The sequence below is a fragment of the Musca autumnalis genome, unplaced genomic scaffold (genome assembly GCF_047663935.1).
Source record: "Musca autumnalis isolate F117 unplaced genomic scaffold, ASM4766393v1 scaffold_1, whole genome shotgun sequence".
NCBI lineage: Eukaryota > Metazoa > Arthropoda > Insecta > Diptera > Muscidae > Musca > Musca autumnalis.
This window is the reverse complement of record NW_027411644.1, coordinates 74,595,084-74,623,013: the sequence shown is the minus strand read 5'-3', so window position 1 is coordinate 74,623,013 and position 27,930 is coordinate 74,595,084. Positions and strand designations below refer to the sequence as shown.

At 34.7% G+C, this 27,930-nt stretch overlaps 1 protein-coding gene across 1 annotated transcript in view; it reads right to left on the bottom strand.

Annotated features, from left to right (window-relative positions):
* Positions 1–27,787, bottom strand: part of LOC141390184 (uncharacterized) — a 526,207-nt gene extending 498,420 nt beyond the window's left edge. The window contains exons 1-2 of the mRNA XM_073962943.1: positions 27,715–27,787; positions 27,477–27,635 (exon numbers count right to left, since the gene is read on the bottom strand). Of these exons, the coding sequence (XP_073819044.1) occupies positions 27,477–27,635; positions 27,715–27,787 (232 nt within the window). The remainder of the gene's footprint in view (positions 1–27,476; positions 27,636–27,714) is intronic.
* Positions 27,788–27,930: the final 143 nt, after the last annotated feature.

Here is a 27,930-nt window from a genome sequence, read left to right as displayed (position 1 = left end):
TGACATTTAAGAACCCTTAATGTGAAATTATAGCTACATCGGTCTGAAAATGTAGCTAAAAGCATCAAAATACCGTAAATGGGGGGTACCCTTATATGGGGGCTATACCAAAACGTGGACCTGTGTCCACAACTTTTGTTATATAAGTTTATTGATACTTAAGAACCCTAAATGTCAAAATATAGCTAAGTCGGTCTAAAAATGTAGCTAAAACGTCAAAATACCGGAAATCGGGGGGTACCGTTATATGGGGGCTATACCAAAACGTGGACCTATGTCCACAAGTTTTGTTATATATGTTTATTGACACTTAAGAACCCTATATGTCAAATTATAGCCAAATCGGTCTGAAAATGTAGCTAAAACCGTCAAAATACCGTAAATCGGGGGGTACCGTTATATGGGGGCTATACCAAAACGTAGACCTATGTCCACAACTTCTAGTGTATAAGTTTATTAACACTTAAGAACCCTAAATGTCAAATTATAGCTACATCGGTCTGATAATGTAGATAAAAACGTCAAAATACCGTATATCGGGGGTACCGTTATATGGGGGCTATACCAAAACGTGGACCTGTGTCCACAACTTTTGTTATATAAGTTTATTGATACTTAAGAACCCTAAATGTCAAATTATAGCCAAATCGGTCTGAAAATGTAGCTAAAAACGTCAAAATACCGTAAATCGGGGGGTACCGTTATATGGGGGCTATACCAAAACGTGGACCGATATAGCCCATCATCGAACTTGACCTGCCTGCAAACAAAAGACGCATTTTCCCAAAATTTCAGCGTCCTATCTCCATTTTTGTGGATGCTAGAGTGATTACCACAGACGGACGGACGGACGGACGGACGGACGGACGGACGGACGTGCTCAGATCGACTTAGAATTTTATCCTGATCAAGAATATATATACTTTATAGGGTCGCAAATGAGTATTTCAATGCGTTACAAACGGAAAAACAAACTTAATATACCCTCCATACTATGGTGGAGGGTATAAAAACTTCACTGATAAGGGAGCTACATTAACATTATTCCAAAAAAATAGTGTGTGATGCTACATCCACGGTTCCTGATTGATCGCCTTGAAATAGATATATATCGATGTAGACTTTCATGGCGACACTGAAACCGGATGCGGAACAAAATTTATTGTACCTGCGCAAATAAGAGATGTTTTATAGGTTTTTTAATGCTTAGATGCAGCCAATGCTACATCTAAGCGTCCACGTTATATTTCGAAAAATATATACAAATTAAAGGATATGTTCTTGCTGTACATGAAAATCACAACTTTCCTCAATGGAAAAACTTCTATGTGAATGTAGGAAAAGCAAAATGAGCCCATTTTCTTGGGAGTTTCAAGAAAAATAAAAGGAGTACTCCTATAGAATTTTTCCAATATTTTCAACTCTAGAATGCATGTGAAAACTTTTGTTCCAAATCAAAATTTGTTTTTTGTAACACAAATATGTGCTTATTTTGGCTATACATATATCCTAACTACTATCCCGATGATTATAAGTTTGGTCTCATTTGATTCCCTGTGGAGTCTTTATTTAAAACTGTTTTTTATACCCTCAGCATTTATGCTAACGAGGGTATATACACTTTCATACGGGCAAAATGTGCCTCATCGAAATAATGGTTTTAGACCCCAAGTATGTTAGGACGAAATGTGTTTCAGACAATTTGGAGTCGATTGAGCAATGTCCGTCCGTCTGTCTGTCTGTCTGGCTGGTGCGCACGATAACTCTCGAACGGATGAACCGATTTGGTCCAAAATTTGGCTTTCGCAATATTTTGTCCAAACTTAGTTTAAGTTCGAAGATGGGTTATATCGGTCCACTCCTTCCGGTACCTCCCCCACAAATTTGTGCGTACGATAACTCATGAAGGGAGTAACCGAGTTGGTCCATACTTTGCACATCGTGAAATTTCTTCCAGACTTAGATGAGGTTCCAATATGGAGTCAATAGGTCCATTCCTTCGGGTACCTCCCACACAAAATTTCGGAAAAATTCAGATTAGGGCCTGTTCACGATTCGCTTTGAATTTTGTTGTAGCAACTGGCATTCAAAATGGCTTTCGAAATATTTTGTGCAAACTTAGTTTAAGTTCGAAGATTAGGCATATCGGTCCACTCCTTCAGGTACCTCCCCCACAAAAGTTAAAAAATGTTCAGAAAAATTGTGCGTACGATAACTCATGAAGAGAGTGGCCGAATTGGTCCATACTTTACACATCCTAATATATCTACCAGATATAGATCAGGTTCGAATATGGACTGTATTTGTCCACACCTTCGGGTACCTCCCACCCAATATTTCGAAAAAATTAAATTTAATACCTGCTCTCGAATCCCTCAAGCACAACGGTAATTTTTTGTTCAGGGGCAAGTCCATACTTCTTGAGAAAATAGCCCGAAAGGTGTAAAGAATCCTATGGCACCATATGTAGTGGCTGGCGAGCTCGAAACGATTACTGCGTTCGTCCACACTTTGGATATCGTAATATTTCTTTGAATATTAAATGAAATTCTAAGGTGGTGCTTATAAGTCCATTCCTTCCGGTACCTCCCCCACAAAAGTTCGAAAATATTCGCTAAAATGGTATACTCGATATCTCATAAACGTAGCAACCGGTTTGGTCCAAACTTTATTTATGTTCAAATGTCCAACATTTTCGTGTGGTTTATGGTCTGTTCGAGGATCCTTTGGAAATGTTTACCGGAGTTTTTCCTAGTGGCCCTTTTTACAGCGATATTATGTTTTTCTTAGGCAAGTATGGTACAAAAGCCATATCTATAAATATCCCCCGCTAATTTTTGTCGGTTCATAAGCCTAAATTTTTGAAAACCCCACCCTAAATACATACGTTTTTTTGTCAATCCACACAGGCTGAGGGTATATCTCTGTCGGCAAAGCAGACTGTTTCCATATCGTTTCCTATATAAATTATAGCTTTTTCACATAAATTGAAATGTTTTCTAATATATGAATTTTTTAAAGAGTTATATGAGTTTTATGAAAACCCAAAGAGCATTGTTTTTCAATTTTGGAAAAAAATTAATTTTTTTTTGAATAAAATTTTTGAACAATATTAAAAAAAAAATTCTCCAAAAAATGTTTTTAAATTTTTGTATTTTTATGGTTGGTTTATTGGGGTTTGACATTTTTCAAACAGTTAGAACATATGAAAAACTCAAAAACACACATATTTGAATGCAAAATATAAAAAAAAACTCAAATTTTTAACTTTGACCTTGAACTCCTCTTCAACCGCAAGACCGAATTTGGTGGCATTTAATGTTACAGAGTTTTTACCAGGAGAAAACGATTCTGAACCACTGTGCGGCGTATGTATTTACATATGTGCTATATATCTATTATGCAGAGCTCCGAATACTCGCTCGAATACGCTCGAATTCCACTCGCGAATGAAACTCTTCTCGAATTAGAGAAAATTGAGGGGGGTTACTTGCCACCTCCCCACCACCAAACAAAAACTTATCCCACCCCCTAAAAAAAATGCCCAACACCCACCAAAAAAATTGCACCGAAAAAAATTACAACCTCGCCTCTGCTGGTATGTTGTCGTGACATCAACTTAGGTATGTCTGACCGGACGGCTAAAATATTCCGCATGGAACGGAAATTCTGTGAAAAACTATTGCCCTGGGATTGTGGTGTAGGGTATCGTATGGTCCGCCATATCCGTTTATAGCCCTCTCTTACTTCTTTTTTTTAATTTTGGAAAAAAAATTATTTTTTTGAAAAAATATTAAAAAAATATGTTTGTTTTTTTATTGGTGTTTGACCTTTTTTAAATATTTATAACATATGAAAAACTCAAAATTCACTCATATCTTGATGCAAAATATGAAAAAACTCCTATTTTCAATTTTGACCTTGAATTCCTCTGCAATTACTAGAATTCGAATGTTTTTGATGCGTCGAAAAGCTGTCGAACAAACAAAATTATGAAAAGTTACAGAGTTTTGACCAAGAAAAAAACTATTCTCAACCACTGTGCGCCGTCCATAGGACTCCACTTTGTCCATCAAAAATTCCATACAGTCGTTTACAAACATTTTCTTATTGTTGCCCACAAATACTTTATTTTAGTCATTTAAAGAGTCGTAATGAAAATCATCTTCTACTCGTTTGAAAAAGTTCGTTCCGGACCACAGGCCGCCTATACAGTTTCCGTTATGATCATCTTAAAAAAACCATTTCGGTCTCATACACAATTTGCATCTGGTCGTCTATAAAAAATCCCTTCTGCACGCTTATAATGACTCCCCCTTTGTGTTCACACAAACTTCCCTCTGATCATCAATTATGATCATATATAAAGACTCACATCAGGACATTTATAAAACCATGGTTTAAACCTCCCATCTGATCATCTATAAAAAAATCTTCTGAATGTACACGAAGACTTTCCTTTGGTGGTCTATAAAAACTATGTATCTATCTCGAATCTCTTCAGGTCTAAAGACATCATTGATTTCGTATGTAAAGACTGGTCGTCTTATGGTCCTCTATAATGTTTCCCCTCTGGTCGTTTATAAAACTCTCCTCTGTTCATAAACCTCACTTCCTTTCATCGGTTAACCTCTCACCAGACCTTCTTCTAATTTTCTATAAATATACATCTCTGGTTGTCTAAAAAGACTTCCATCTGGTCGCCCATACAGTTTTCTTTTCGGTCATCTACACATATTCTCTTATGGTCTAGCAAGACCCGTGATCGTGTATAAATGAGTTCCTTAATCCGTCAACAAAGGCTTTCTTTTGGTAGTCTATTAAGAATGCCTTCTGATCGCTTTTAAAGAATGGCTTCAGATCGACTTAAAGGAATTCCTTCGGACCACCTATTGTGACACCTTTCTGGTCGTCTGTAAAGACTTTCTTCTAGTAAGAAGTGTAAAAACTACCTGGTGAATGTCTCTCCTGTTATTTAACGGTGAACAGCAAACACAATCACCACCACTACCTTTTCGTGGTAATATGCAGACATTGCCGCAACTAAAGACTCTCTTTTGCTGGTCGTCTATAAAAACTCTCTTCAAAGGCTTCTGGACATTTATAAAGACCTCCTACTGCTACTCGATAACATCTCCCTGTATATCTATTCTGGCCCGATCCCGACAACGAAATTAATTCCCTTTAATCGACTATATGAACATTCTACATCTCGATTGTGCAGATTCCATCCAGATTGTCTTCAAGCCTCGTTCAGTTTGATTCCTTAAGATTGGTCGTCTTATAAAAGGTAATTTCTAGCGATTCCTTACATAATAGTTGAAGTTCCCAAAAAAATGTACCTCCTTTTTCCGTAACATATGGTACCAAATGTGAAATAAAGCCACCAAAGTCAACACAAGAAAATTATGTTTCTTTGTTGTTTACTCCACATTATGTGAGGATGTGTTTGTGTTGGTTAACAATTTGGTTGCTTTGCTTGCTTTACAATTGCTAGCATTGTCGTGTTGACAGCACTGACCTTAATGTTATTTTCCACAAAAAAAGACACCGGTGATAGAAAAAATGCATTTCAATTTGCAACAAAGACTCCCTCACCCCTTTTTCTAAGGGGAGTGGGTAATATTGTCTCTTAACAAAAGGTTGCCTTAAGAACTGAAACGGCTTCTTTCTCCTTCTTCGTTACAATAGGACTTGTGATTATTTCTTGTATTTGGGAATAATATATTGTCCATTGTATACAATTATGGAAGATTTTATGCTATTTATTTTAAATATTTTTTTTCTCAAGTATTACAAAAAAAAAATTTACTTTCTATGAAATGCACCAAAAATGTTTGTATTTTAAAAATGTATTCACATGTTTTTTTTATATTAGCTTTTGTAAGGTTTTCTTCTTCTTGTTTTCAGAAAATTATATTGGCAGCATTTACATATGTACATATCCTTTATGAGCTAAGCAAAAGCCAAAAACTCCGCAGAGACGGAGAAACCTTGTATGCAAATTGCATTCATTTCCATATTAACAAATGTGCAGCAATTGCATCAAAAGCAAAAGAAGTTAAATGATATTTGAAGACAATTGAATAAATTTTATGGCTCTGGCATTCTGGCCATCTATGGAAACGTTTATCAGGATATCTACAACTACAATTTCCTCAGGTCCCTGAGGATGGTTTTTTCTATAGAAAAAATTTCCTCAGGTCCCTGAGGATGGTTTTTTTCTATAGAAAAAATTTCCTCAGGTCCCTGAGGATGGTTTTTTCTATAGAAAAAATTTCCTCAGGTCCCTGAGGATGGTTTTTTCTATAGAAAAAATTTCCTCAGGTCCCTGAGGATGGTTTTTTCTATAGAAAAAATTTCCTCAGGTCCCTGAGGATGGTTTTTTCTATAGAAAAAATTTCCTCAGGTCCCTGAGGATGGTTTTTTCTATAGAAAAAATTTCCTCAGGTCCCTGAGGATGGTTTTTTCTATAGAAAAAATTTCCTCAGGTCCCTGAGGATGGTTTTTTCTATAGAAAAAATTTCCTCAGGTCCCTGAGGATGGTTTTTTCTATAGAAAAAATTTCCTCAGGTCCCTGAGGATGGTTTTTTCTATAGAAAAAATTTCCTCAGGTCCCTGAGGATGGTTTTTTCTATAGAAAAAATTTCCTCAGGTCCCTGAGGATGGTTTTTTCTATAGAAAAAATTTCCTCAGGTCCCTGAGGATGATTTTTTCTATAGAAAAAATTTCCTCAGGTCCCTGAGGATGATTTTTTCTATAGAAAAAATTTCCACAGGTCCCTGAGGATGGTTTTTTTCTATAGAAAAAATTTCCTCAGGTCCCTGAGGATGGTTTTTTCTATAGAAAAAATTTCCTCAGGTCCCTGAGGATGGTTTTTTCTATAGAAAAAATTTCCTCAGGTCCCTGAGGATGGTTTTTTCTATAGAAAAAATTTCCTCATGTCCCTGAGGATGGTTTTTTCTATAGAAAAAATTTCCTCAGGTCCCTGAGGATGGTTTTTTCTATAGAAAAAATTTCCTCATGTCCCTGAGGATGGTTTTTTCTATAGAAAAAATTTCCTCAGGTCCCTGAGGATGGTTTTTTCTATAGAAAAAATTTCCTCAGGTCCCTGAGGATGGTTTTTTCTATAGAAAAAATTTCCTCAGGTCCCTGAGGATGGTTTTTTCTATAGAAAAAATTTCCTCAGGTCCCTGAGGATGGTTTTTTCTATAGAAAAAATTTCCTCAGGTCCCTGAGGATGGTTTTTTCTATATTCCTCAGGTCCCTGAGGATGGTTTTTTCTATAGAAAAAATTTCCTCAGGTCCCTGAGGATGGTTTTTTTCTATAGAAAAATTTCCTCAGGTTGAGGATGGTTTTTTCTATAGAAAAAATTTCCTCAGGTCCCTGAGGATGGTTTTTTCTATAGAAAAAATTTCCTCAGGTCCCTGAGGATGGTTTTTTCTATAGAAAAAATTTCCTCAGGTCCCTGAGGATGGTTTTTTCTATAGAAAAAATTTCCTCAGGTCCCTGAGGATGGTTTTTTCTATCGAAAAAATTTCCTCAGGTCCCTGAGGATGGTTTTTTCTATAGAAAAAATTTCCTCAGGTCCCTGAGGATGGTTTTTCTATAGAAAAAATTTCCTCAGGTCCCTGAGGATGGTTTTTCTATAGAAAAAATTTCCTCAGGTCCCTGAGGATGGTTTTTCTACAGAAAAAATTTCCTCAGGTCCCTGAGGATGGTGTTTTCTATAGAAAGAATTTCCTCAGGTCCCTGAAGATGGTTTTTTCTATAGAAAAAATTTCCTCAGGTCCCTGAGGATGGTTTTTTCTATAGAAAAAATTTCCTCAGGTCCCTGAGGATGGTTTTTTCTATAGAAAAAATTTCCTCAGGTCCTTGAGGATGGTTTTTTCTATAGAAAAAATTTCCTAAGGTCCCTGAGGATGGTTTTTTCTATATTCCTCAGGTCCCTGAGGATGGTTTTTTCTATAGAAAAAATTTCCTCAGGTCCCTGAGGATGGTTTTTTCTATAGAAAAAATTTCCTCAGGTCCCTGAGGATGGTTTTTTCTATAGAAAAAATTTCCTCAGGTCCCTGAGGATGGTTTTTTCTATAGAAAAAATTTCCTCAGGTCCCTGAGGATGGTTTTTTCTATAGAAAAAATGACCTCAGGTCCCTGAGGATGGTTTTTTCTATAGAAAAAATGACCTCAGGTCCCTGAGGATGGTTTTTTCTATAGAAAAAATGACCTCAGGTCCCTGAGGATGGTTTTTTCTATAGAAAAAATTTCCTCAGGTCCCTGAGGATGGTTTTTTCTATAAAAAAATTTCCTCAGGTCCTTGAAGATTGATTTTTCTATAGAAAAAATTTCCTCAGGTCCCTGAGGAAGGTTTTTTCTATAGAAAAAATTTCCTCAGGTCCTTGAGGATGGTTTTTTTCTATAGAAAAAATGACCTCAGGTCCCTGAGGATGGTTTTTTCTATAGAAAAAATTTCCTCAGGTCCCTGAGGATGGTTTTTTCTATAGAAAAAATTTCCTCAGGTCCCTGAGGATGGTTTTTTCTATAGAAAAAATTTCCTCAGGTCCCTGAGGATGGTTTTTTCTATAAAAAAATTTCCTCAGGTCCCAGAGGATGGTTTTTTCTATAGAAAAAAATTACTCAGGTCCCTGAGGATGGTTTTTTCTATAGAAAAAATTTCCTCAGGTCCCTGAGGATGGTTTTTTCTATAGAAAAAATTTCTTCAGGACTCTGAGGATGGTTTTTTCTATAGAAAAAATTTCCTCAGGTCCCTGAGGATGGTTTTTTCTATAGAAAAAATATCCTCAGGTCCCTGAGGATGGTTTTTTCTATAGAAAAAATTACCTCAGGTCCCTGAGGATGGTTTTTTCTATAGAAAAAATTTCCTCAGGTCCCTGAGGATGGTTTTTTCTATGGAAAAAATGTCCTCAGGTCCCTGAGGATGGTTTTTTCTATAGAAAAAATTTCCTCAGGTCCGTGAGGATGGTTTTTCTATAGAAAAAATTCCTCAGGACCCTGAGGATGGTTTTTCTATAGAAAAAATTCCTCAGGACCCTGAGGATGGTTTTTCCTATAGAAAAATGTCCTCAGTTCCCTGTGGATGGTTTGTTCTATAGAAAAATTTCCTCAGTTCCCTGTGGATGGTTTTTTCTATAGAAAAAATTTCCTAAGGTCCCTATGGATGGTTTTTTTATAGAAAAAATTTCCTCAGGTCCCTGAGGATGGTTTTTTCTATAGAAAAAATTTCCTCAGATCTACAGAAAAAAATTCCTCAGTTAGCTGGGGATGGTTTTTTCTATAGGATGAATTTCCTCAGGTCGCTGAGGATGGTTTTTTCGTATAGAAAAAAATCCTCCGTTAAGCATGTTTTTTTCCTATAGAAAAATTTTCTCAGTTCGCTGAGGATGTTTTTTTCAAATTTCATCAGGTTGCTGAGGATCGTTTTTCTATAGAAAAATTTCCTCAGTTTGCTGAGGATGGTTTTTTCTATAGAAAAAATTTCTTAATTTACTGAGGATGGTTTTTTCTATAGGAAAAATTTCATCAGTTCGCTGAGGATGGTTTTTTCTATAGAAAAACATTTCTCAGTTCGTTGAGGATGGTTTTTTCTACAGAAAAACTTTCCTCAGATCTACAGAAAAAATTTCCTCAGTTAGCTGGAAATAGTACGAAGAATTTTCTCATGTCGCTGAGGATGGTTCTTTTCGTATAGAAAGAAATCCCTCAGTTCGCTGAGGATGGTTTTTCTATAGAAAAATTTCCTCAGTCTGCTGAGGATAGTTTTTTCTATAGAAAAAAAATCATCAGTTCGCTGAGGATGGTTTTTCTATAGAAAAATTTCCTCAGTCTGCTGAGGATAGTTTTTCCATAGGAAAAATTTCATCAGCTCGCTGAGTATAGTTTTTTCTATAGAAAAAAATTTTCAGTTCGCTGAGGATGTTTTTTCCTCATGTCATCTATAATGACACCCTTCTGAAGTCGATAAAGACGCCCTTCTTATCGTTAATAAAGACGCTCTTTACTTCGTCGATAGATATATTTTTTTCAATTCTTGAATTTGGTCGTTTTGTCATATCCATCTCTGATCGTAAGGTGAGTAAACCCTCTTACAGGAAAGAGAGTGGAATATGTAAAATTCAAATCCAATTCAATTTCTACTTCATTGATATTAAACTTAATGTGTTGAACAATAACAATAAAGGCTAGAATATGTTTAACATAAAATTAATGCATTTTATTAACAGAAAAAAATGAAAATAAGGCGGTAGTGTTGAAAGCAATTCTAAGCGCCGCACAGTGCGAAATTTGGGAAGTTTAGTGGAACTTTAAGGGATTTTCAAAGTACATGAAATTAATAAACTTTTATTGAATTCGTTAGCTAAGTACTCCACTGCAAATGGTCCATACTCAGTTTGCGTGTTTACTCCACGAAACGACTTAAAAATGCACTTAAAGTTGCACTTTTGTTTAATATTTTTTTTTGTAAAAAAAAGTTTATTTGATTCATTAAAAAAATGGAGTGGCGCGGACAAATGGTAAGTCAGTATGCCATGATTTATTCTTCTTAATATTTTACAAAACAATTATGATATTTTACACTTTAAAAAAATGCAAAATACCGTTATTGTTTTCGTGCAATTTAAGTCGGAAAGAAGTGATTTTTTTATGTTTTCAAAATTATACATTTTCATTTTCCGTGGACATTTCAAAAGTGATTTCCGTACATTCACGTGTTAAGATATATATAATCTGAAAGATTGGATTCTCCTCTGTTCGCAAAGCTATAAAACAGCTGCGGTATCGCGCGGTCTTTGGAGATATTCAAGATTTTCTAAAAAGACTTCGGGAATTTCATTCAGTTGCATTTCCCAAAAGTGGAAGGTAAACGTGACAATGAACGACATTGTTGACTGTGTTTTAAAGAAATGGACTCACTAATTCTAACAATGATAATTTCTGTAAAATTAAGAAACCTCTCGCAATTTTTCATAGTTTTGACCTCTAAATATTGGTGATTTACATATAGTGCAACATTTTTCGATGCTACGGTGCAAATACCAAAATACGTGAAAAATTGTAATGCAGTGCAGACCTGAACTTGATCTGAAAGACATTATTAACAAAATTAATGGTGCAGACCTGCTGAATGGACCAATAAACATTATAGATACTAATGAAAAAAAAAAATGTTGACATTTTACTCCTTAATAGATGTGTAGGGTTGTGGGGCTTCACCCAGAAGTGGACCTATGTTGACAGCTTTTGTGTGAGGAGGTTTTTTATTCGCTAACATCTTAAAATTTACATTTGCATCAAAATCGGCTGCAATTTTTGTCTTTAACTTTTAAAATACCCAATATGAGGGAACCCGGCATGTGGGGGCTATTTCAAAACGCGAACCTATATTGAAAATATTTTGTGCATAAGTTTTCTATCCGCTGAAAACTCAATATACCAAATTGCACCCAAATCGATTGAAAAATGAATGCAAAACGTAAAAACGGAAGCCACCGTTACATGAGCGCTACAGGAAACCGCGGATCTATGTGGCCCAATTTGAGCCCCACACTGTCCCCTAATATAAGAAACATTTGTGCAAAATTTTAGGAATCTACCCATTTTCCTTTAAAAGTTATTAGTAAAGTTCCGCTAAAGTGCTCATATTTCGCACTGTGCGCCGTTCTAGCAAAAATATTTTCTTTAACAACTATATGACTTCTTTTTAATGCACCTCGCTCTAACCAACCACGTCTCCACGGCCAGGGCTTCTCTTTCGCATCCTGCATAACAAATAGAAATTGAAAATGTGAGAGAACCAAAAAAAAAAAAACACACAATATTTTCGTAACCGAACAGAGAATAAACTTGTACCATGCTCCATATCGAACATATTTTTACAATGGGTATCGATTCGTTTTTTTTTTTTTTTGCTTCGCCTCCCTTTAAGTTTATTGATAGAAATATATACACACGCTGCAGGAAATAGAAGTCATCTCAGGAACAAAATGGAAAAAACACTGATTTTTTTTTACTTGTGGAAATTGGGTTTTTCGTTTTCATTTCTCTCTTGGTTATCGAAATAACAGATTTGTATTTATCTTTCGCGATTTTCTTTCGCTCATACATTGCTTAAATTTCGCAAAAACCCCGAGCAAAAAATGTGAATTAGTCTTACAAATTTTTGCGTAAACGTGATTTGTTAAACGCAAAAGTGAGAAAACTCACCACGGTAACCAAAAAACGTCAGCTGGAGGAATTGCTGCAAAAACAAACCAGTTACAGTTCTTTCGGTCACGTCCTGTGCCAAACTGAATAAAGTAGCATCATTTGGCATAGAAATTGAATTGAAATAATGTGAATTGAAATAATAATGAATTTTTCGTATAGAAAAAATTACCTCATTTTGCTGAGGATGGTTTTTTCGTATAGAAAAAATTTTCTCATTTCCCTGAGGATGGTTTTTTTCGTATAGAAAAATTTCCTCATTTCTCTGAGGATGGTTTTTTTCGTATAGAAAAAATTTCCTCATTTCGCTGAGGATGGTTTTTTTCGTATAGAAAAAATTTCCTCATTTCGCTGAGGATGGTTTTTTCGTATAGAAAAAATTTCCTCATTTCGCTGAGGATGGTTTTTGTCGTATAGAAAAAATTTCCTCAGCAGAACTGAGGATGTTTTTTCGTATAGAAAAAATTTCCTCAGTGGAACTGAGGATGGTTTTTTCGTATAGAAAAAATTTCCTCAGTGGAACTGAGGATGGTTTTTTCGTATAGAAAAAATTTCCTCAGTGGAACTGAGGATGGTTTTTTCGTATAAAAAAATTTCCGCAGTGGAACTGAGAGTGGTTTTTTCATGTAGCAAAAATTTCCTCACTTTGTTGTGGATGGTTTTTTTCTATAGAAAAAAGTTTCTCAGTTTGCTGAGGATGGTTTTTTCTATAGAAAAAATTTCCTCAGTTTGCTGAGGATGGTTTTTTCTATAGAAAAAATTTCCTCAGTTTGCTGAGGATGGTTTTTTCTATAGAAAAAATTTCCTCAGTTTGCTGAGGATGGTTTTTTCTATAGAAAAAATTTCCTCAGTTTTCTGAGGATGGTTTTTTCTATAGAAAAAATTTCCTCAGTTTGCTGAGGATGGTTTTTTTCTATAGAAAAAATTTCCTCAGTTTGCTGAGGATGGTTTTTTCTATAGAAAAATTTCCTCAGTTTTCTGAGGATGGTTTTTTCTATAGAAAAAATTTCCTCAGTTTGCTGAGGATGGTTTTTTCTATAGAAAAAATTTCCTCAGTTTGCTGAGGATGGTTTTTTCTATAGAAAAAATTTCCTCAGTTTGCTGAGGATGGTTTTTTCTATAGAAAAAATTTCCTCAGTTTGCTGAGGATGGTTTTTTCTATAGAAAAAATTTCCTCAGTTTGCTGAGGATGGTTTTTTCTATAGAAAAAATTTCCTCAGTTTGCTGAGGATGGTTTTTTCTATAGAAAAAATTTCCTCAGTTTGCTGAGGATGGTTTTTTCTATAGAAAAAATTTCCTAAGTTTGCTGAGGATGGTTTTTTCTATAGAAAAAATTTCCTCAGTTTGCTGAGGATGGTTTTTTCTATAGAAAAAATTTCCTCAGTTTGCTGAGGATGGTTTTTTCTATAGAAAAAATTTCCTCAGTTTGCTGAGGATGGTTTTTCTATAGGAAAAAGTTCATCAGTTCGCTGAGGATGGTTTTTTCGTATAGAAAAAAATTCATCAGTTCGCTGAGGATGGTTTTTTCTATAGAAAAAATTTCCTCAGTTTGCTGAGGATGGTTTTTTCTATAGAAAAAATTTCCTCAGTTTGCTGAGGATGGTTTTTTCTATAGAAAAAATTTCCTCAGTTTGCTGAGGATGGTTTTTTCTATAGAAAAAATTTCCTCAGTTTGCTGAGGATGGTTTTTTCTATAGAAAAAATTTCCTCAGTTTGCTGAGGATGGTTTTTTCTATAGAAAAAATTTCCTCAGTTTGCTGAGGATGGTTTTTTCTATAGAAAAAATTTCCTCAGTTTGCTGAGGATGGTTTTTTCTATAGAAAAAATTTCCTCAGTTTGCTAAGGATGGTTTTTTCTATAGAAGAAATTTCCTCAGTTTGCTGAGGATGGTTTTTCTATAGGAAAAAGTTCATCAGTTCGCTGAGGATGGTTTTTTCGTATAGAAAAAATTTCATCAGTTCGCTGAGGATGGTTTTTTCGTATAGAAAAAATTTCCTCATTTCGCTGAGGATGGTTTTTTCGCATAGAAAAAAATTCCTCATTTCACTGAGGATGGTTTTTTCGCATAGAACAAATTTCCTCATTTCGCTGAGGATGGTTTTTTCGCATAGAACAAATTTCCTCATTTCGCCGAGGATGGTTTTTTTCGCATAGAAAAAATTTCCTCATTTCGCTGAGGATGGTTTTTTCGCATAGAAAAAATTTCCTCATTTCGCTGAGGATGGTTTTTTTCGCATAGAAAAAATTTCCTCATTTCGCTGAGGATGGTTTTTTCTATAGAAAAAATTTCCTCATTTCGCTGAGGATGGTTTTTTTCGCATAGAAAAAATTTCCTCATTTCGCTGAGGATGGTTTTTTCGCATAGAAAAAATTTCCTCATTTCGCCGAGGATGGTTTTTTTCGCATAGAAAAAATTTCCTCATTTCGCTGAGGATGGTTTTTTCTATAGAAAAAATTTCCTCAGTTTGCTGAGGATGGTTTTTTCTATAGAAAAAATTTCCTCAGTTTGCTGAGGATGGTTTTTCTATAGAAAAAATTTCCTCAGTTTGCTGAGGATGGTTTTTTCTATAGAAAAAATTTCCTCAGTTTTCTGAGGATGGTTTTTTCTATAGAAAAAATTTCCTCAGTTTGCTGAGGATGGTTTTTTCTATAGAAAAAATTTCCTCAGTTTGCTGAGGATGGTTTTTTCTATAGAAAAAATTTCCTCAGTTTGCTGAGGATGGTTTTTTCTATAGAAAAAATTTCCTCAGTTTGCTGAGGATGGTTTTTTCTATAGAAAAAATTTCCTCAGTTTGCTGAGGATGGTTTTTTCTATAGAAAAAATTTCCTCAGTTTGCTGAGGATGGTTTTTTCTATAGAAAAAATTTCCTCAGTTTGCTGAGGATGGTTTTTTCTATAGAAAAAATTTCCTCAGTTTGCTGAGGATGGTTTTTTCTATAGAAAAAATTTCCTCAGTTTGCTGAGGATGGTTTTTTCTATAGAAAAAATTTCCTCATTTTGCTGAGGATGGTTTTTTCTATAGAAAAAATTTCCTCAGTTTGCTGAGGATGGTTTTTTCTATAGAAAAAAATTCCTCAGTTTGCTGAGGATGGTTTTTTCTATAGAAAAAAATTCCTCAGTTTGCTGAGGATGGTTTTTTCTATAGAAAAAATTTCCTCAGTTTGCTGAGGATGGTTTTTTCTATAGAAGAAATTTCCTCAGTTTGCTGAGGATGGTTTTTCTATAGGAAAAAGTTCATCAGTTCGCTGAGGATGGTTTTTTCGTATAGAAAAATTTCATCAGTTCGCTGAGGATGGTTTTTTCGTATAGAAAAAATTTCCTCATTTCGCTGAGGATGGTTTTTTCGCATAGAAAAAAATTCCTCATTTCACTGAGGATGGTTTTTTCGCATAGAACAAATTTCCTCATTTCGCTGAGGATGGTTTTTTCGCATAGAACAAATTTCCTCATTTCGCCGAGGATGGTTTTTTTCGCATAGAAAAAATTTCCTCATTTCGCTGAGGATGGTTTTTTCGCATAGAAAAAATTTCCTCATTTCGCTGAGGATGGTTTTTTCGCATAGAAAAAATTTCCTCATTTCACTGAGGATTGTTTTTTCGCATAGAAAAAATTTCCTCATTTCGCTGAGGATTGTTTTTTCGCATAGAAAAAATTTCCTCATTTCGCTGAGGATGGTTTTCTCGTATAGAAAAAATTTCCTCATTTCGCTGAGGATGGTTTTTTCGTATAGAAAAAAATTCTTAGTTCGCTGAGGATGGTTTTTCCAACAGAACAAATTTCCTCATTTCGCTGAGGATGGTTTTATTCTATAGAACAAATTTCTTCAGTTCGCTGAGGATGGTTCCTCAGTTCGCTGAAGATGGTTTTTTCTATAGAAAAAATGTTCTCAGTTCCCTAAAGAAAGTTTTTTTCTCAGTTAGCTGAGGATGGTTTTTTATATAGAAAAAAATTTCTTAGTTCGCTGAGGATGGTTTTTCCAATGGAACAAATTTCCTCATTTCGCTGAGGATGGTTTTTTCTACAGAACAAATTTCTTCAGTTCGCTGAGGATGGTTTTTTCTATAGAAAAAATTTCCTCGGTTCGCTGGGGATGTTTTTTTTTCTATAGAAAAAAATTTCTTTAGGATGGTTTTTCCAATGGAACAAATTTCCTCAGTTCGCTGAGGATGGTTTTTCATCCAATGGCAAATTCATCCTTTAAAGACTTTTCTTCAACAAATAATGTAATTTATTGGCCATCAAACTTCGATGCAACTGCTGCAGCACATAATTTCTTCTTCCAGTCATTCCATTGCATCATCATCATATTGTTCACATGTCATTCATTCTCCTCATTCTCTCGGAAAACATAAAACAAGAAATCTTTCACTCAAATATTAAATTAAACACCGAAAAAACCAAAGAAACAAAATTGTCATCAACATTGTTTCGTTGGTTGGATGGTTGTTTTATTTGTTCTTTTCTCTCTACCCCCTCTCGCACTTGTGGTGACATTAATAAAATACTATACCAGCAGCATTTACAGACGAAGTGGAAAAGAATGTGCATATTTGCAACTGATGTCATTTGAAAGAGAAGAAAGAAAAAAAAAACATGAAATAAAATCCAATTATGAAGATCCATTTATGATGATGAAAGAACAACTAACTGAATTGTATTTTATGCCGTACGCAATGCATTGCCGACAAATAAATAAAACGAAACGGGTGTGGAGCGAGACAAATGAATGCACGAAGAAGTCATGGGAGTAAATATCGAAAAATAAAACTGCAACTGTATTCATATTTAATTTCGCCAGGAAAAACATTGAAAATAATAAGTCTATGGAACTGCAGGGAAAAGTTTTCCAGTGATGTTTCTTTGTCAAACTGTGATGAAACATAACTTCATTTCTAGGTATAAAATCTTAAAGACTGATCCGTCGAGTAAGAGCAGGTTCCTAGCAAGCAAAGTATTGAACATTTCTGATAAATTAATTTCTCGTTAGAGTTCAGACAAAATGTTCGTATTTTTGAACAACATACGGAAGAAATTTGGTTTGCAAATTGAAAATCAACATACATTAGGGACTTACCACTTTGTAAATCCTTAAAGAACAATTCTATACATACCTGAAATGTAAAGAAAAAATAATTACTAACTATTTAAATTCTCAGGAAATATAAAATAAAACAAGTAAGAACGTATCATACCCTCAGCCACTGACAAAAAAAAAAACAATAATAGTGCCGTGTATAAAATATATTGATTTAAAATACGTGGAATAAGTATACAAAATCATTGCCATATACCAAACAGTTTTATTAAGTAAAATTAAAGTAAAATTAAACGTTAAACTAACTTTGGAACAAATTTTTGAAAAAGTTTTCGAGTTATCCTGCACTGTAGCCATTTTAGTATGTGCCAGCAGATTTTTCGTACTGAAAAAAGAATTAAAGCAATCCGAGAAGAGCTCTTAAACTTAACTTTTTCCGAATTTTGTGTGGGAGGTACCCGAAGGGGTGCACTGATATAGTACATATTCAAAACTTGTACATGACGATACCCAAAATTTAGTTCGTATCGGTTGATCCGTTCAAGAGTTATCGTGCACACCAGCCAGCCAGGCAGACAGACAGACGGACGGAGATTACTAAATCGACTTCAAATTGTCTAAAACGGATTTCGTCCAACCATAGTTCGGGTCTAAAACCATTATTTCGATGAGGCACATTTCACACGTATGAAAGTGTATATACCCTCGTTAGCATATATTCTGAGGGTATAAAAATAGTGTAATGTTCTCCATGTCGCCACCTCTCCTGAATGCCAAAAGGAAATACATTTTTCTTTTTGTCAACCACCAATTTCAACACATGTCAAAGTAACATTTGCGTATACATCTTCTGGTTGGTTTTTTATCTCCAATGCAAAACCAATCATGTATAATAATGACATACTGTCGACAAACGAAAGCATTGTCAAGACGAGGAAATGCAAACATTATCTCACATCTTTAATAAGCAAACAACTACAATCACACAGCATAAAACATTGACACAAACAACACAGAAAATTTTTTAAAGGCTGGAAGGAACTTTTTTCCAGTAGAAGATGAAATATGGGGAAAACATTTTTCCTACTGAGGAAATTTTTTCTATACGAAAAAACCATCCTCAGTGGTTCTGAGGAAATTCTTTCTATACGAAAAAACCATACTCAGTGGTACTGAGGAAATTTTTTCTATACGAAAAAACCATCCTCAGTGGTACAGAGCAATTTTTTTCTATAAGAAAAAACCATCCTCAGTGCTACTGAGGAAATTTTTTGCTATACGAAAAAACTATCATCAGTCCTACTGAGGAAATTTTTTTGCTATACGAAAAACCCATCCACAGTGCTACTGAGGAAATTTTTTGCTATACGAAAAAACCATCCTCAATCCTACTGGGGAAATTTTTTGCTTTAAGAAAAAACCATACCCAGTGCTACTGGGGAAATTTTTTGCCATACGAAAAAACCATCCTCAGTGCTACTGAGGAAATTTTTTGCTATACGAAAAAACCATCCTCAGTGCTACTGAGGAAAAATAACATCCTCAATGCTACTGAGGAAATTTTTTTTATACGAAAAAACCATCCTCAGTGATACTGAGGAAATTTTTTCTATACGAAAAAACCATCCTCAGTGATACTGAGGAAATTTTTTCTATACGAAAAAACCATCCTCAGTGATACTGAGGAAATTTTTTCTATACGAAAAAACCATCCTCAGTGATACTGAGGAAATTTTTTCTATACGAAAACCCTTATTGTTAGGGGCATTTATTCTATAAAAAATCTGTTCTCAGGCACCTGAGAAGACTTTTGCTATAAAACAATCTGTCCTCAGGAACCTGGAAGATTTCTATATAGACAAATTTGCCTTCAGGGGTCTGAGGAATTTTTTTCTGTAGCTAAAAACCATGCTCAGGACCTGAGGACATTTTTTCTATAATTGCATGTTGATGTTAAACAGCATCTGGAGATTATGCGACCCTAAAGAAAATGTTACAAAAATTTTCTTTCAAATGTTTAACAGAAAAATGGTTTTTTTCTGTTCGGATTTTTTTTTATTGAATAGGGATCCAAGAAAGGAGTGATACAAATTATATTTTACTGGAAGGCTTTATTTTTATCCAGCATAATTAATGGACCTCAAAGGACCGCAGTGTGTATTTTGCCATTCTTACTTCCAATCATTCTGCTTGCCTCAGGGGAAAATCTGCCCTGATGAAAAATCTATCCTAAGGAATCTGTGAAAATATTGTTCTGTAGAAAAAAACCATCCTCAGGACCCGAGGGAATTTTTTTCTAAGAAAACATCTTCGGGACCTCGGGATCAACGTCTAAAAACCATCCTCGGAAGTTCCGACGAAAGTTTTTCTATTTAAAAATTATTCTCAGGTGACCTGAGGAAATTTTTTCTAACGAAAAATCCATCCTTAGTGAAAAGTATTTAATTAAAAATCTGTCCCTAGGCAATTGATAACATGTTTTGTATGGAAAAATCTGTGCTCAGAACCTGAGAAAAAATGTTCTATAAAGAAATCTGCCCTCTAGGACTTGAGGAAAATTTTTGTATAGAAAAATCTGTTCTCATGGACTGGAGGACATTTTTTCTATAGAAAAATCTGTCCTCTGGGACCTGAAGAAATTTTTTCTATAGAAAAATCTGTCCTCGCTGACCTGAGGAGTTTTTTCTATAGAAAATCCTTTTCTCAGGAACCGAAGGGATTTTTTCTTTAATAACGTGTCCTTATGGAACTGAGGAATCTCTTTCTTGTCCTCTGGGTCCTAACCACATTTTTCCTATCGAATTAATCCTGCATACATTTTCCTTAAAAACGAAGAATGAAAAAAAAAATTCTGTCATCTGCTGTCATTTTCCCAGTTTCGCAGCAAATGCATATTTTTCTACGTTTTAATTCGTAGTTCATTTAGCATGTAAAACTCATTCACAGGCAGTTGGGTGCAGCAGATTGCATCGTGTTTTTTTTATTATTTTACGTTCTTGTGATTTTAGGTTGATTGTTTTTGAATTTTTAGATGACAAGTGCATTGATTGGAAGTAAAAAATGGGAAAATACACACTGCGGTCCTTTGAGGTCCATTTATTATGCCGGATAAAAATAAAACTTTCTAGATTCACTTTGGCAGTTTTGTTGAGATGTGTGTTTTTACTTACTATTTGTATGTAAGTTATGCTTAATCTCATATTTGTTCTTTTAAATTTAAAAACAAGTTTAAAGTGGGTGTAGTTAAAATTGATTACTTTTGGTGATGGCAGAGAAGACAAGTTTCGTCCAAAGCCACTTGGACTCATCAGTTCTCTTAGTTCTTTGTATTGAATCAAAGAACCCTTCCCCAATTTTATGACGACTCGGGCTCAAGAATAAGTGTGACTGATGAATTCGTTTACATGCGAATTCAACCGAAACACCAAAAGTAATCAATTTTAAATACACTCACTTTAAATTTGTTTTTAAATTTGAAAACAACAAATATGAGATTAAGCCTAACTTACATACAAATGGTAAGTAAAACTTTGTAGTAAAATATATTTTTATCACTCTTTTTTGGATCCCTTTTTATTAAAAAAAATACGAACAGAAAAAACTATTTTTCAGTTATACATTTGAAAGAAAAATGTTGTAACATTTTCTTTCGGGTCGCATAATCTCCAGATGCTGTTTAACATCGACATGCAATTACCCACAGCAGAAGGAGGAACCTTTTTCGGCGACCAGGAAAGGAGGAGCAGATCTTAATATGGAAATATGCATGTTTGCGGAAAATTTTTTCTCATGTATGCGTAAGTGGCAACATGATTTTTTTTCTTTTACATGATAACAGATGACAACAACAATAACGAAGAAAAAAAATGAAACGAAAAGCGAACTTGAAGTTAGGATATCTGTAGGATTTGCTCAGACTTGTCTTTTTTCTCTTCGAAGATACGAAAGAAACGAAGACACATCAGCAGGCATCAGGTGTTGCAAAAATTGCTATACATATCATCTGTTGTTCGTTTTCTTATTGTTGTTATATTTTTTGCCAAGGAAAAACATTTTGGAAGGAAATTTTGAGTTTTGTTTGCAAATCTACCGGGGGGTGTTAACTATTCTCTGGGGAACACATATTTTCACTTAACACATTAAAAATACACTTTTTGTCAGCTCAACTCAATACAGGCGGCAGAAGCAAGAACATGGAACGTTGGATCAGTTGCCAAAATTATAAAAAATGCTTACAACGTCAAGAGATGGAGGCTAAGATAACGAAGTAATTGCCGGGTCTGAAATTATGATAAAGAACAAAGGTAGTAACACATTCAACGTTTGTGCACGCATGAAGTAATGCGGCCATCGGCAGCGCCTTTACTTGTGAGCAAGTAACTCATTGAAAAATTATGCACTCACACAATGGCAACTGTGTTTGCTCAAATTTTTGTTGTTGTATGACGATTGGTGAAGTAATGGTAGTGTATGTTTGGGTGTGTGTACATTAGGGCTATAACCAAAAAAAAAAAAAAAAAAAAAAAAAAAAATACCTCGCCAGTACCATGTGTGGGATATTGTCCTGATCATCAAAACGCGTGTTTTAGTTAGATTCGTTGAAAAAAGTTTCCGCATCGACTGCGATTACTATCGCCCCTTTGATATTTTTTCTATTTAAAAATTTAAATTTGCTTTGTTTAAATAAATATTTATAGAAATCAAATACGATTCTCACATGCAAAATTATTAAAAACAGTCTGTAACTTTCGCAAATTCGTTGCACATGACCATATTATCTCGTGTCCGATAGGTACAAAAAAATATAAACATAAAATTCGCGAGTTTATAAAGAAAAACCAAAAATTTAAATATTGTCAAAGGTGAATTAAATGCTCTGAAATATCGCAATTTGATAACATATTGGTCCAGAATGGTTTGATATTAAATTATTATTACGAAAAGCGTATATGTCATTATAACAAATAAAATTAAAAAATGCATTACTGAACATCAATGCATTTGGTGCGGAAATTTTTTCGCGATGGAGAAAAAAAAATCACCGTATTTCATTGTAGTTTTTCATGCTCTACACGGCTATGGGTGGTATTTTGGATATTAGCAAAAAGTGCAAAAAGTTATAACCCTAATGTACATTGCTGTGTAATCAAACATTACTGCAAAACGTGTAAGAGCGACAATGTCTGTGTAATGAAGTCTTATCGGATTACATTTGGATTTCCTTCTTCTCTACGTTGACATGCCATTACAATTTTTGTCTTTTAGTCTCAAAGGAGTTTCCCCCCTCTTTTGGTTCGTTGACGATGATTTTTTCTGATAATAATTAGAGTTGACATCTTGTGGAATATTGGAAAATGAAACAGGAAAATCTTTGGCACGTCTATATTATTAAAACGGAAAATATCAAAGGAATCTAAAAAAACAACACAGAGATTTTATTAAAAATGTAATTTGCACAAAGACATGAAGTTAATGGAATTCAAAATTTTAATGGAAAAAAGGGATTATGATATTAAATGAAGGAATGGGTTTCTTCAGCTGACTGAGGATATTTTCCTCAGTTGAAATGAGTATTGTTTTACTTCTATAGAAAAAATGCCACAGATCGCTGAGAACAGATCTTTCTATCGAAAAAATATTTTTAGGTCAATGAGGACAGGTCTTTCTATAGAAAAAAATCCTCAGGAACCAGAGGACAGATTTTATATATAATATAATTGTTCCACAAACATCCCTGAAGGGACGAGGGAGACTTCTCTCATATCAATGAGTGCACCCCGATTCATATTGGCTCAATGATATGAGACCTAATACTTATTGCCGAGTCCGAACGGCGTGTCTTAAGACACTATTTGTAGTTTTTCATGGCTTAAATACTCAGGAGATGTCGCCAACATCACTGAGTGGTATTTTGCCACCGTTGAAAATTTGATGTTGCCTGGCCTGGGAATCGAACCCCATACATTTATCGTGTAAGGCTGGTGAGCATACCATTGCACCACAGTGGCACCCTAGGACAGATTTTAGACAGATTTTACTATAGAAAAAATTTCCTCAGTACAAAGAGAGAAAATTTTCAATAGAAAAAAATTGCCTCAGGACCCTGAGGATGGTTTTTTTCTACAGAAAGAAATCCTTAGGATGGTATATTCTGCAGAAAACATTTTCCCAGGACTCTGAGGCGTTAGGCTTAAAGGGTATATGGTAATATTCAAAAAAGTTTTTCAATCGTTGAAGTTGAGGTTCACCATTTAATAAGTCGCGAACTGTTAATATATTTTATTAAATATGAATATATTTATATTAATTGAAGTGTTTTAGCCACGATCTCATAATATGGACCATAACAAATAATTTTCGTGGAAGCTGCTTTGGTGGTAATACATATAAAAAAATGGGAAAAATGTGTTGAAGTAAACATGTTTTTTGTGTTCTTTTTTGATTTCTGGCCAAACCACGCAAAATTCGAACCTGTGCTCAAAGAAAGAACTAAACAATACCCCTTGGGCAACATCGTTCTAGTGTATGACTTTTGGATATATACACTGCATTCCCCTAAAATCGATACTGACATTTTGAAGTTTTGATTTCAGTGTTTTCGATTTTTTCTTATAATTAGAGGGTGCAACTAGATAATAATCCAAACTAGTTTATAAGATTGTAGAACTCGCGATTCCACGTTGTTCGATGTATATCTCATGCGTGTGCTCCGTACAGCTTCCTAGTAATAGGAGTCCAAAGGCGAAAATTTGGTGCGTAAATTTTCTGAAAAAACCTATTTTTTGGCTTTAAAATGTACAACTGTCGTACAGGTACCCCTGAACCCCGCTTGATTTTAGTTTTTTTACGTGTCGGATCTAATGAGCTCTTCCGCGGTCGAATCCATCCACTAAAACGCCAGATATAGATACCTTGAAAGTAGGAAAATCTGCAAAAAATATATTTTGACAATTCCGCGAATTGAACCGCGATTTTCTTTGATTAGTTTTGCATAAATGTAATCCTTTACACGCGATTATAATATTTTCCAAAAAGGTGTGTCACAAATTACAAAGATTCAGGAGTAATATCCCTATTTATCCCAAAATAGAATGCGGTGGCACATCCGCAGTTCTTGACGAATCTGTCCAATGGACTCCCTGTATCCGAAAAGCATATGCACCTCAACCGATTTAAACCAATTCGCGAATTATACGGTTTTTAACTTCTATGTTTGTTCTTTGATTGTAATTTCAATATTACTCTCTACTTCTTATTTCTATTGCTTATAACAGAAAGCAAATATACTTTCACGATGACTAATTACTTTTCTCGTAGAAGTTTAAGCAAAATACTTCAGGATTTGGATCGAAATTTAGCGAAATAATAGAATAACTCCCAACATTTATTTTTCAAATTTTTCGTATTTAACCAAAAATATATTTTTGAAATAATTTTCAACAATAAGTTTCCGTTCTTTGTTGTTGCTGTAATATGCAAGTTATAAACGCAATCTTTATAATTTTGGTCTCAGATTTTTCTACGCGTTGTCTAGATTCTGTACGTATTTTTAAATTATTTTTTTAGAGAATTTTTGGACTCAGATTTAGAATAAATAAAATGTATTCCAAGATGTCTTCAACATTTTTTGATTTTCCGCGAAAATAAAAATAAATTTAGCAACTCTTTTAGCATCTACGGATAGATATCAAATGCTGCTAACGATTCATATATACATGTTCTTATTACAACACAAGAGGAATTTTTAAATTTTTTTCTTTACAAGAGAGTAAAACCGCATATAACTTTTGAGTGCAGCATCCAATTTTGTGAACGCGAACAGATTTGAAACCACGATTTTTTTCGTAACCCATGTACCAAAAATGGCGGATGTGCTCGCCAAAAAAGTTTTTAATTTTTTTTCTATGTAATTATAAAGGAAATTTGAAAGTTACCATATACACTTTGATACGGCCAAAAAATGTGCCTCATCGAAATAACGGCTTTAGACTCCAAGTAGGTTTGGACGAAATTCGACATCCCACACAAAATTCGGATAAAGTGAAGTTTAACAGCGCTTTGAAATTTGTTTCAGTAAGTTGTCCATGCGACTCCCTTTACGACAGTACAATTTCTGAGATATTGCGCAAAATGTTTCAAGAATCCCTGACGGCACCACCCAAAATGGCAAATCCGCAAGATAATTCTCCCAGGGAGTTTCAGATTGATGCAGACTTTGCACATCATATTACTTCATCCAGTCATGTATCAGGTTGAAATATGAACTATATCGGTCCACTTCTTTTGGTACCTCCCACAAAAAACTCGGATAAAGTGAATTTTAAGAGCTCTTCTTGGATCGTTTTAAAATTTTTTTAAGCAGGTTGTTTTTTTCGTATAGAAAAAATTTCCTCAGTACCACAGAGGATGTTTTTTTTATATAGAAAAAATTTCCTCAATATAAATTGTTATCAAACTCCAGGCCGCAATTATGGACCGATCCTCACGAAATTTTGTATGGGGGTCGGGTTCAGATCAGAATAGATCCCATATTCCCACATAATATTTATACAATTTTATTGCGGCTCTGTATGTCGCAAATCAACGCGAAATCTTTAATAAGGTAAGGGTATATGACGAAGAAGAAGCTTGCAATTTAAGATGATGATCAGATAATATTTAGAGGGTTAAATGGACCACAACTTTTGTGTGAAAATTAATAATATACAGCTTATATCTTAATTCTTGGAATGCATATTCCGGGTAAGTAGAGATCGCAATTATAACTCAATAGTCACGAGATTTTACACGAGATAAGACTTTAGGTCGAAGAAGATGCCTACAATTTTGGATGATGATCTGATATTTAAAAAGCTGGAGAAATGGATCATTCCTTTTGTATGAAAAATATAAAAATTTTATATGTGGTACATATTTTACTTTCTGGAAGCCATACTCGTATACCGCCAAAGTAGTCTACATATTAAAAAAGAACGACTGACCTTTCCACTGATTCAAATCGCAATAATGAGTTTGGTAGATAACGGGGCTAATACCTAATATAACGTGGGTTTTCTGTAGAGAACCACATTTTCCTCCCAGACAATAATTGCCTCCATCATGACAGAGAAATTCCCAGTTTGTGCATTATTGCGAATTACGTGGAGCCGAGGCGCATTAATTGTCCAATTGAATTTTTTATACATATCGCACCTGTTCAACAGAAGGGTAGTAACTAAAAATTTCAACTTTTTATTAAGAAAATGAATTACCCTACCCTCTGTAAAAATCTGCCATTTCTTTGTCTATTCTTTCGTCAAAAATACCGGTATTTCACTTTTCATACTGCTACTTATGTACCAACAGTTTTTGTCTCAACTGAAAAATAGATAAGTTTGAGTTACTACTTTTTTGTTGAACAGGTGCGATATATTGCAGCAAGTGGTCGTTTCGCCACGTTTTTTTTTTTCAAAATATACACGGTGTTGCTACCGTTAAAGTTTTTTTTTTGAAATATTAATTTTGGTGAACGTGAAGGCACCCACTGACCTTCTCCTGGCGTATAATTTTGGGATTTATACATACAACAATTTACCGCCAAGTCCGAACGGCGTGCCCTAACACAACACTTGTAGAGAAGTTTTTCATGGCTGAAATAATACTCAAGAAATGTCGTCAGCATTACTAAGAGGTACTTGGCCACCGTTGATCGATTCCCCGGCCAGGTAGCTTCAAACGGTGGGAAAATACCCCTCAGTTATGTTGGCGACATTTTCTGAGTATTTCAGTCATGTAAAACTTCTCTACAAGTGGTAGCTTAGGGCACTCCATACGGACTAGGCGATAAACTGTAGGTCCCCATATCAGGAAATATGAATCGGGGTTTACTCATTGATATGAGAAAAGTCGCCTTTGTCCCTTATGGGATATTTGTGGAACAATTATTATATTATTATTTAAGCTTGGTGTGATAAGGCGGCAGAATCCACAAAGTTATTTCTTACAATAAGTTTATTTGTTCCATAAATGAATTTTGATTTGATGAAAGCTAATTTCCAGTGGTAGTGGTGTAGGGTATCACATGGTCGGCCCCGTCCGACTGTAGTCTTTGCTTACTTGTTCTAAATACGTTTGGTATTTCCATCCATTATGGTCCATCTGTCCATTACGAAGTGATGAAAATAATATATAACGTGTCGCAATCATACATCTTCACATACATATATTCGCCTTGTTTACCTTTATTGTTGCCGGTTGTGTTAGTGAAGACCTCCAAATTCTTCGGTGAATAAATATTAAAAGAGCCACTTCCCAGTTCATATTTTGTTGTCGACACATCGCTCTCAACTTGCTGCACACACTGTATATGAAGTTTCGCATCCAAAAGTTCCTGGTGAGCTGTTTTTTTCAACAATTTTAAAAGTTATTTACACTTAATCACAAGAAATTTACTGGAAAGCAATCCAAATCTACTAACACACTAAACCAAAATAAACAAACCATCTGTACTGTTCTAACGAACAACAGCTGATTGTCGAATCGATAACCATCAAACCAATATCGATTATTTATCGACTAGTTTACACTATCCTACATTTCAAAGTTAATGAGTCTTAAGAGAACACTATTATCGACATCTCCAGAGGAAATTGTTGGTACACCGAAAAAAATTTTATCCTGCCAAAAAATGTCA